Genomic DNA, 11457 nt, shown 5'->3' with positions numbered 1-11457 from the left:
GCTCAAAAAGAATGCCTTGTTAATAGTTCTTAGTTTCCACAATTGATTTACTTCGACTTCAGCCTACGAAATTCAAAAATTTAAAAGCACAAATACACAGTTTACATCCTTCTAGTATTGTTGTTCAAAAATTTGGCTTACCCAAGTTGACGTATATGTTTTTTTTTAAATTTAGTATTCCTATCAACGCAAGGTTTACTATAGTATTGATCACTAGTTTTACTCATGTATTCACAGTTTATTTTTCATCTTGGATTATAAGTTTATTTTACTTTTTGTGTTAGTTATTTATTAACCAAATTCTGTTATTCATTCAATCATTTTACAACCCCATTCGCGGCCTATCCCCCATAGTGGGTTTGTGCCATTTGTTGAGGATTCATCATCATCATCATCATCACCTCTTGATGACACATATAGATTCTGAAGTTTTTCCGGAGTAGACAGCGTCGATTTCAGGCCGCATTTCAGCGACAGTGGCGGCGTGGTCTCTGATATCCGAAACATAGGGTGGCTAGTAAAAAGACGTAAGTAGAGAACTCGCAACAAATATTTAAAATTCATTTTCAGCAAACCTAAATCTCTTGCAGCAATACAGATTGGCACCGGTCGATAGCCGGAGTGCAAAGGCAATCGTATATTGAAGCTTTTATTAACGTCATAGGACATCGAGAAATCCCCAGAGTTCTTCTTCTTCTTCGTGATTTGATGAGAGGGAAAAATACGCTCAGTTCTGCAGCCGCCAAAGTTGCTGTTTAAGGTTTTCCAACCAGCACTGCAGCAGCAGAGGGAAAGGCGAACGCACGCACAGACACCGCCGGTGATTGCCTCAGCGAGGAGGAAGAGAAGGAGGGAATGCGCACAGGAAGCGTCTTGCTCGCCGAAAGGAGACAGCACTGGCGAGCCCACGCCAACCTGAGGTGGTCGAGTGCGCGGTGGGGAACGAGGCGAGATTGCGCGCACAAAGGCCAACGTCTTTTCACGGTTGCGGCCATCTAAGCGTTTTATTGCGACAGCAATTATATGGGCTCTCCAGGCGCACTCCTGCCGTAGCCCAAAGGTTCCGAATAAAGTCCACGGGTGATAAAACAATCACCTAGCGCCGTATGCTGTATGTGCGAACGAAAGCGTGCGAGGGCGAGCAGGCGATCGCGGTTCAATCCAGCACCTCGCGTGCGCCAGCGAGGAACGCGAGCCGGAAGCGTGCCCTCTCCTGATGCGCGCGAGGCACGGGGTCAGGCGAGGGAGGGGTCCCTGTTCTCCGACGGCTGCTAGGGTGCGTCGATGTCCTCCTCGCTTACCGCTCCGAAGAGTGGAGACAACCGCGGCGTCTACTACGGCGTTAATCACGTGAATGGCGGACGCCATAGTCGACGCCTTTGTCGGAAGCCGTAGGGACGCATTGCCGGCGCTCGTGTGTCTTGAAAGCGATCTGCGACGTGGCGCAAGTGGGCGCTTGCCCGGGCCTCGCCTTCAAAGCGATCTTTGATGTTTGTAGAGTGCGCGTAGTGCCGGTAGCTTGGTATGCGCTGTGCTTTCGAAGTTTTGTTCGCGCTGGAAGCGACAGATGCACAAAGATAAGTTCGTTTCCTGCTCCCGCGATTCCCCACTCCAGCATTTCGACAGCGAGTTTCCGTGCTCGTCGAACGAGATGTGTTCATGTTTCATGTGCGCGCGTGACACCGTGCTTGTTAACATGAATAAAACATGTTGGCGGGCTTGTTGATTTATATCCATGATATAATGTGTACGCGCAACTGAACATCTACGCAGAAAGTAGTCGACACACAAAGACAGAGCTGTGTGTAGATGTCTGCTTCTTTCTACGTCCTTGTTGAGTCACTACAGGCTTAGATATTCTATTATTGTTATTGTCGTTAGTGAGTGAATGTTTAAAGTTTATATGCGGTTGCTCAAGCTACTATCCTCACTTCGTACAGCTTTCCACTATTTTGTTATCGCAATCGGTGCTTCGCCTTCCGGGCGAAAGTGCGACATTTTTTCAACCGTTGTGGGCGGCTTGGCGTACTTCTAACGTCAGGGCACTCGCCGTGACTTTGGCGGCGTGACACAACTTGTTCATCACATAGGCGAGTAGCGACATCGCCAAATCTTCGCAGCGTTTCTTGCCTTTTACATAAAGGGTCAATTGTTGGCGATATTCTTTCTCTTTGTGGTCAAACCATGCTATACAACAGAACTAACATCCCTTGAGCGAAACGCGCTGGTCATCTTTATAGGTGAAGCAACTTTTTAGTCGCTAAATCTTTCGCGCATCTTTTTTTTTATCTTCTACGCGCAGGTTCCACGTGCGACGATCGAAGGAAAGGGTTCAGTGGGCAGCACAGCGTTTCGCCAAACAAGTGGCCCGTGAAGCATGTCTGAATCCTCGCAAGCTGTCGTCACCAAACCTGCACCCGACAGGGACAGCATCGACTGGGACGCACTGAACATCCCATGCACTAAGAAGGATGGTGCCAGCTGCAGCCTAATGAAACACCGTCATGATTTGAATAAGGTCCTTCGACGTGCTCGCCTTGAGCTTGCGGAAGATGGGCGCGGAGAGAGCCGAGGTGACGTCCTAATCCAGTGTAGCCAGACACGCGCTTGCCGGTACGCTGCATGCGGCCCTGAGCAAGTCTCGCGCGAAGCGAGGGCAATGGATCTCGCCGAGCGTCTACTCGCCGAGCATCGCTGCATCACAGCGATAAAATTCGATGCCATTTGGATGCGTCGTGCCTCGATGCTTTCAGCAATAAATCGCAATGGCTTTTTGACAAGCATTACCATCTACCCAACAATATTATCATCACCTCGCGATGACGATATCTTCCTCGAAATGCTCAATCCTATTATACAGCGTGGAAATGTGGCCCTCAAGGTCAACGAGTTTGACGAGGAAGGGGGAGTCGACGTGGCCATGCCTGGAAGGTCACTCGGCTTAGGCATAGATCATCTCACAACACTCGACATGTCAGACGTTCGCATGACCGATACCCACGCGTGTTGGCTGATCCGGACGCTCACTGGAAACAAGAGCATCACTGAACTCAGTGTCTCACACTGCGTGTTCGGCAATCGCGACGAAGCCTCCAACGCGCTGTTCGCCAGATACCTCGCCAAAGAAGACTGCGTGCTGCGAAAACTGACTCTGAAATCGACGATCCTTTACCGCAGAGGGTTCGACCTGGCCCTGCGGGAAATCGTCCATGCGCTCTGCAAGATGAGTACTTTAGAGGAACTGAACGCAGACATCGTCCTTGTGCCTGAAAGATTGTAAGTATTGCTTATCATTGCACCACGAACCGACGATACACAAAGAGGGCATCTCGAAGCACGCATTACGTGCTACACAGCACGTTTTCGCCCTCTAATGCCGAAAATATCATTAGGAACATTATAAGGATCATAGTTAGTGTCAACTGTAATCTAATAGACGCAACTTAACGTATTGCCTATAATATTGTATTTCATGCGCTGTAGCGAGCTTTTGAATTGTGGAGAGTTCAGCGAACAAATCATTATTTGTATATTTGGCCCACAGATAGAGTTTATTTAAGATAACTGATGTTTTCAACCATATCGCTCCTCATGGCTTGCAATAAAAGCCCACATGGGTGCTTCAGCGAACTCTCACAAAATTGTTTAAAGGTTGCGTGTAGCAGATAACTCAATTCTAGTTTATCAGCCGGTCTACTCGAAGCGGCGGGAACTACTTGCACAAAAGATTGAAATCCAATATCGACTTATTAGGAATTCACTGATTATCTTTCTAGCCTATTATCTTATGACCCATATTGCAATTTACAAATTGTAGCAGTGGACTTCGCAAGGCGGGTCCACTTGGAACGAATTCTCAGGACGACACCAGCTTCGAGATATAAATCGGAGAAATGAAGAAATGCATTTGGCGTTGCAGTTACTTGTGTGCTTCAGTGCAAGAAGCGACGTTTCGTTAGGAATTTAACTTGAATGCCAATGCTATTCCTCGCAAAGTTCGGCAATTTATATTTCGAAACTGGTGTCATCTTGAGAATTCGTTGCAAGTATTCGCGCCTTGCGAACTCCACGGCTAGAATTTGTAAATTGCAATAGGGGCCATAATGTAATTAGTTAAAAACTTACTTAGTGAATTCTTATTAATAAGTCATTCATGCACCTCAATTTCTTGTGCAATTATTGTCCGCCGTGTCGAGATTTCCTTGATGTCGAACTACGAGTGGAAATTACGTGCCTATGAACGCGATTTACGTCACTGCAAGTTTAGTCATTTTCTTGGATTTTGTCATTTGTTAAAATAGCCATTGGTGTCGTGTATTCAACCTCCTGTTTTATTCGTCTCTCTAGACGACAACAGTGAACGGTCATTAGACAAAATTTAGTTTGCGCTTAAAGGGACACGAAAACGCTCTTTTTGAGTGAGTATGATTACGCATCTAAATATCGTTTTCAAATGACTGCTACTAATCGCGAAAGGAAATGACGAGCACTGCTATAGAGAAAAGGCCAAACTTGCTTCTGGTTGAATTGTGTGCCGGAACCTCAGCCTCTTATTTCGATACGACCTCATGGATGTCAAATCCTTTTTTTTTTCATTTACGCTATTTTATTGACGCGATAGTTATCGACACCTTGTGGATCTTTTGGAATATAGTGTGGTGCTCATTTCTTGAAACATAACTTCTCTTCTACACCTTCAGAAATGTCGATTTCTGTTTCTTGCACTAGAATGTATTGGAGCTCTAAATAGCTTTTTCACTAGTGGCATAATTTTTCAACAAATATATTTTTCTCCTTATGTGCTTCCAGCATGGCTACGGTCACCCTCTTCACCGAAGTCATCGCACGGAGTGCCACACTACGACGGCTAAGACTACCTTACACGTATTGCGAATGTCTTGCGCATAAATTGGGTCTATATATCCAGCTTCCGGATCCCCTAGCCGAGAAGTGCATGAAGTCCTTGTGCCAAGCCCTGCAGAAACCGAACTCGACGCTCGGCCGGCTCTCCATCGACATGCGGACTTTCGGGGAAGCAGAGTGCCACGCCTTCTTCCGTGCAGTTGCGGACAACACGGCACTCAAGACGGTGGTCGTCGACACCTTGCCCTGCATCGACGGACTCGACAGAGTCTCCAGAACTATCCGGGAGCGGGGACTCGATGACCGCGTTGTCATCAAGGGAGAATGTGCGCACGACAACACAAGGCAGCTGCAGCAATGCCCACAAATCTGCAATGCAACCATCAATACGGTGCTCCCAATCGCCAACATCCCGCACTCAATTATCCCATCTTTACGCATTGTCAGTAGTTGCAATCACATAACTTCGCTGCGGGTTCAATGCCATAGCAGCGAACGCAATGAATATTCCGCCTTGACAGCATATATAAGGGGAGCTACCGCGCTCACTGAGGTAGACATAGAGCTGATTCCCACGGGTGACCTTAGGACAAGCCCGGAGCTTCGGGAAGCCGAGGGAGAACTGGTGTCAGTTCTCGCTTCTAACACCAAGCTAGTCAGAGTCAGACTCCAGGGTTTGCAGCTGTCCTACGACGACTTGAACGTGCTCGCGCGAGGTTCTAGCAGGAGCCTCAGCCTGACCGAATTCACCGTGAGTCCTGATTGCGTCGATTACGAGTGGTTTCAAATCTTGGGGCGCAACTGTTCTGTAGACGTCGCCGAAGCGTTCCTCGAAGCAGCCGACGACATGGAAGGTGCCCTGGCGGACATCATGGTATGACTCTCTCTTAACTATTTTTTTTTGTCTGTTCGCAATAAAAAGGAAAGCGATAGCCTACTAGACAGCGCAAGCAGTGGACTGTCCACATGCGTAATTCTAGGAAAGTTGCGAGGCGGAAATCTTGATTTTCACTAACATAGCGCGTCACAAACGCCAGCATCCTTCATGGTTTGCGCATATGTACCGAAACTAACAACACTGCTTTGAACACTGTGAGTACTTGCAAATTTAGAATTGTAAATGTTGTCATAAAAGACGTCACAAGAATCCTCAAGGCTACAAAATGGCGCAGACAAAAGTACCTATTATCCATGATTCCCATGTTAGCTGAATGATGAACAAGCCCGAGTTCCCAGTGGGAGACTCCGTGCGAATTAAATTAATTTATCTTGGTGCCGACTAATCGGACAGTAAGCTTTGCTTGATCGTTGCCGCAAAGACTACAGCCCACTGCGCGTCTCTTTGCCTGCATCTTAAAAGTAATGAAGTGCATCGTTAAGTCTCCCATATGTAAAATATTCCTTCGTGCACTTCATGAAATTGAACTAGATTTTCCCCTTACGTTCACGTAAAGACGCTTGTTCGAGGTATGCGAGAAGGAAGCTGGAATAATGGAAGCTCGGTGTGGCACAACGATTATTTTTTTCTTTCGACGTCCCAAGCCACATCGTAATCCCCAGCTTCACCATTTCCCTAAGCGCGCAGAAAAAAAAACATTACTACGGATCTCCACAGCTGACCGCACTGGACTCGCGGAACATCGGTGATGGGTAATTAGTGCAAGGGTTGACGCTCCAGGCTGATTCTAAAGGGAGTGCAAAATCCTGATGTATTTTGTAGGCGAGAATGAGCAGCAGTGCAGTGTGCGAGGATTACATTACGTGGGCACTGGAAAACAATGTGTTCTTGACAAGATGGCGGTGTCCTTTTCGCGATGTTCCTAGTTGTCGTGCTCGTGAAAACAGCGTCGGCGTCACAAAAGAGGCCCTATGTGACAATGATGATGATATGCCTCAAACAAGGTAATGTCACCACGATTGAATATCCGCCGAAATTTAAAGTTGTTGGAAAACAACCTGAATATGCATCGCCAACGTCGATGCTCAACAGCGACGTCTAAGCGTGAAACGTCGCACGCATATCTCGTGGAGCCGCACTTCATTATTTCGCTCCTTGCATCAGTTGTTGTCAAAGATGTTGGCTCCAAACTCTACTTGAAAGTATCAGGCGGGAACTTCGAAACGAGTCACCGAGCCTTAAAACCATGAAGCGTTTTAAGAGCGCAACGATTCCTTCACCGCCGTGCTACACGCTGATACAAAAGCGAAATTAATGAAGCTATGGAAGGAGATTTAAAGTTGGTAAGACGTTTCAAAAGCCACGTTGGGGCAACTTGAAGTTGCACTAAGACTTTCTTCTAACGCACGAAGGAAATACGAACGGTGTCTCTTTTACACAAAACAAATGAGAAAAAAAAACGATTCACCAAATTTACCTGAAGTATATTTAAACACTAAAACGTTGAATGGTCGCGAACAAAAAGGAGGTTACCGTTAGCCTTTGTAATAATAACTGCGAATATAAAGCTCTCGAAAGCCATGCAGTTTACTAAATAAACGTAGGCTACTTCGACAAGGGGTGTCTGAGATTGCTAAAGTCTGTAAGCGAAGGTAGTTTGAATTTAATAACATGTTCAGCGTCACGTAACACATGATCTTAGGTGAGTAGGCACGTAACTAATAAACCTTCGCACGCTACCTAATGACAGCACGGCTGCGAGATTCGGGACCCTCGCCATCGGGCAAAAAAGAAAGGGGAAGGAGGGGATGTTACACATCCGGGCACCACGAGTGGTGCTGGCTAACACTCCAACGGCCCTAGATCTAGTAAATATGGTTACCCAAGTTATTGGCCGGTTTGATAACCGTGGCAGTAGCACGATTGCTAGTCCAACGCACGCGTAATGCTGGCGTTGTGAATCCGGCGACAAGCTACAGCTAATGTACTCTAATGTTGCAGCTAATGTTACAGCTAATGTACCCAAAGCACTCCTTGGCTTCGTTGTCTGTTGTACATACTTATATATATAATATGCGTGTGTGTCTGTGTACAGGGAAACGGGACACACAATAGGCAAGAGCAGTAACCGCTCGCCGCAGACACGATTCATGACAAATATGTTCCACTTAACGGTGAATATCCTTCGAATATACGTTGGCGTTGACCGGTGTTGCATCTCCTTAATGTTTAATCACATTAGCAAGCTATCGTGTCAGCAGATGCCAAGTCTCACGGCCCATTGCATTTCCGAGGAGGCATGTTTAACGCACTACGGCCATCACGATGTGGCCGGACGCTCGTCAACTACGTCGGACGGTTGCGTCAACTGCACACATGCCAAAACTTTGGGAACGAATATATTGCGTACTTTGGTGGAGTGAAGAAATCGGGAAATTTGTAAGCTACACTTGGAATCAGCTCGCACAGCGGGGAATGGAGATCGCTGTGAGAGGCCTTCATCCTGCAGATCACGTAACAATTGATTGATGATGATGATTATAATGATGCTGGATGATGATGAAGGTGCTGTTTCTGCACCCACAATGGCGTTCGCCTGTTGTTTGCTCTATGTGAAATCATGTGGTTGCACTGGATCGCGATTAATTTCAAAATGCTCCAAATGACGTTGCGCAGACTTCGTATCGGTAATCTACGAGATTATTTCTGCGACGAAGCAAGCGATGATATGATCGAGACGTCACGTTACGTTTTAACAGTATGTGCACGGCTACCTCCAATTTCCTTATGGATTCCACGTGCTAGCCACTTCAGTTACGTTTTCGCGTACACTACAGAAGTGCTTGGAACGTTTTACTTTCACAGGCTTACATTTCTCTGGCTTTACCAACACTGGCTCTTTTCTATACACGCAGGAAGTGGCCAGGAAGAACGCATCCGCCGTCTTGGACGCTACAGACTTCGTGCTGGGCGAACAAGATGGCGTCGAGGGTGCCCGCGCCATCGAGCTGATGCGTGACCACCCGCGTCTCCTCGAAAGGGTGATGGAAGGTGCTGACGTCACTAAAACCGAAGCCAAGAAGAGGATCCGAAGCGCCCTGGTTCGCGTCCGCAGGAGTAGCATTGACGAATTTATGACAATGACTGGCGTCGTCAAGGAGGCGGTGCAGTGCCTCAGTCATCCCGGTGCCAGGAGGCTTCAGCTCGCCGACATTGGCCACGACTGCTGGCTCCACATTCGGAGTTTCCTGAAGATAGCCGACGTCGTGTCACGTTGAGCCAGTCTAGGTAGGTGAAAACAATCTAGCGGCTTTTTTTTCGCCGTCTGCATGGGGTCGGGGCGTGAAGCAATAGCTCGTTTAACACAGCATGACGAAAGTGAATGTGGCTGTCTGTAAACAAAAAATGAAAATAACACAAATTTTTCATAGGTTGTTGAAAAGGAATTCCGCAGTAACTTCCGAAGATGTTGTCAATTTTGTCAGATTGCCGCTAAGCGGCATCATTCGCCATATGACTTACTCGTAAAGCTCAGATTCATTTTTCTATGTGCCGGATATTTGCTTTGATAGTATAAAACAAAAAGCTCAGAAGGCGTATATATCGTAAATATTCAATATCGTCTTGGATAGTATTTCAGTCACATGGGGGATTTATTTATACCTTTACTATGTATACCTTTACTTTTTTTCATACGCAGTAATATAACTTGTAATGACATCACTGACAACCAGATCGGTTCCACATGGCCAGCTTTTATATTCATCGATAGCTGAACAGGCGAGAGAGTACATACCGAATGTCTTCGGCATGTACTATATAAAAAAATACCAACAGCGCTAAACGAACCTAGAACATGTTTCATACTAGCTGGTCTATAGACTGCATTTGGTTTCATTTCTCGGGAGATCTGTGTAACATGACGTCATAATGCGGAAAATTGGCTCAGGGGATGCGAAAACCGGGACGGTTGCGTCAAGTGTTCTGTCTCTCGGTGCTCTCTTGAGTAACCACACAGGGCCGCGCAGTGAGTAGCTTTGTAGGACATCACTAAGCATTTCATTGCAGGTAATTAATTTTTCATAAATTACCTTCCCAATGGCATTCTCCTTTTCGTAACACCTTTATTTTCAAGGCACACTAATTACCACAAGTGAGAGGGAAAAATGGCAGTGAAAAGTTCGAGTTAGTGGTCGTTCATACTTTCTTCTTGCTCAATGTATATATAATACAAAAGAAAGAGACCGCAAATGATGAAGATAATTATAATGCGCAACCATAAACTACCATCAATAATGTCATGACACACAGACAAAGAAGGAACATATAAGGTTCAATTGGAAGAATAAAATTCTGCAATGTTTATTTCATTCGTAACTAAAACACTTTTGTAAGCTAGAGATTGATGAAATATCACGACCTCTTATTTTGAATGAGTTATTTTCTACACAACCTACACTGACACGACTAAGGTTATTCACAAATTTGTATCACTGTCGCTTCCTCGTTGTGTTGTTAATGCTAATCAATAAATGTTACCAATATCTGTTTCAGTCTACAGTGCTCTGGAGCAGCGCTTGGCAGACTGGGGGGAGAGGAAACCAAGCTGGCTCCTCCTGCTGGCGTCGAAGTGCGGCTGTAAAGAGAGGCTCCTACGTTTCAACTAGTAGGGCTCGGTTGCGCGCCTCTTGATTTTTCCCTCTCGTTACATCGCCGACCCAGGAAGCTGTTAGGAAGCCACTGAACACCATGTGCCATAGCCGATGTTGAAGTGTTTCAGCGTCAGTTGAATGTATTTTGAGGTGGTGGCGTTGAAGCAGTGGAGGAGGCGTCCTGTCGTTTTCCTCGCATTCCTTCACGTGACATGAACGGCGATTGGAGTTTGCTTGACACGTGCCAATTTTGCAACGATGGTGGCGTGCCCATCTTTCTTTACTGAGCCTGTTTTCAGTCCTGAAATGATGTATATCTGTCTCACACAATACGATGTTCAGCTGATGTTTTGATTTGCTTTGTGCACTTAGGAGCGAGCTATTTGAGGCACTTATTAGGCGCTAGTGTTATACAAATAATGTCCATGGTTTTATTGTGGTAATTAGTAACATGCAATAAACGAACGTGCGCCCTCCAGCGTGTCTACCACCATGCGTTCGAGTGCCGAGACCATTCTTGTAGTTTTGTGTAACTCTGTTCGTAAAATATCAACTGTAAGAGTTGTACTGTGCATTGTAATCGTCATGCCTGGCGAAATTAAGGAATAGTCCATGCGTGTTTCCACAGTGGAGCCCGAGGTAGCATTTAGAGCTGGAATCACTTTGCTACACACATCGAATGTGAGAGACTGGAGACGAAAACTCGAACGTATTTTAATTTGAACTTGAGTGAGTTTCGTTTATTGTTTATGCATTGTATTTAAGTTTCTTTTTACACAGGCGAAAAGTCAAGTATAGAGCACCACGCACTCGTCGTAAACTGCCAGGTATAGTTATATTGTCGCACTTATTACCTCGGTATATAACGCTACATCGTCAGTCAGAAGCCGTTTCGTTCTTGAACTAGCTATATCACAGTATGCATACTTCTGATCTCTAACGAGGCGTTGATATTACTGTGGTGGAACTTAAAGCGCACAATCAGCTTCCAAGACCGGAAATAGTAGTGATGTTAGGCATAGCCGAGTATCTCATTTGCCTAAC

At 46.0% G+C, this 11457-nt stretch overlaps 1 protein-coding gene across 2 annotated transcripts; it reads left to right on the top strand.

Moving 5' to 3' along the window:
* The first annotated feature begins 424 nt into the window (after positions 1–424).
* LOC139052831 (uncharacterized) lies at positions 425–10805 on the top strand. 2 transcript variants are annotated; one of them, XM_070529979.1, is made up of 5 exons: positions 425–527; positions 2303–3276; positions 4810–5737; positions 8677–9049; positions 10323–10805. In XM_070529979.1, the coding sequence occupies exons 2-4, from the start codon at positions 2378–2380 to the stop codon at positions 9037–9039; spliced, it is 2190 nt and encodes a 729-aa protein (XP_070386080.1). In that variant the 5' UTR covers positions 425–527; positions 2303–2377; the 3' UTR covers positions 9040–9049; positions 10323–10805. The 2 variants fall into 2 exon arrangements, with proteins under 2 accessions (XP_070386080.1, XP_070386081.1); XM_070529980.1 differs by having other exon boundaries at positions 10316–10805.
* Positions 10806–11457: the final 652 nt, after the last annotated feature.

This window comes from Dermacentor albipictus, unplaced genomic scaffold, assembly GCF_038994185.2.
Source record: "Dermacentor albipictus isolate Rhodes 1998 colony unplaced genomic scaffold, USDA_Dalb.pri_finalv2 scaffold_39, whole genome shotgun sequence".
NCBI classification, from domain to species: Eukaryota; Metazoa; Arthropoda; class Arachnida; order Ixodida; family Ixodidae; genus Dermacentor; species Dermacentor albipictus.
This window is presented reverse-complemented; position numbering and strand designations above follow the sequence as displayed.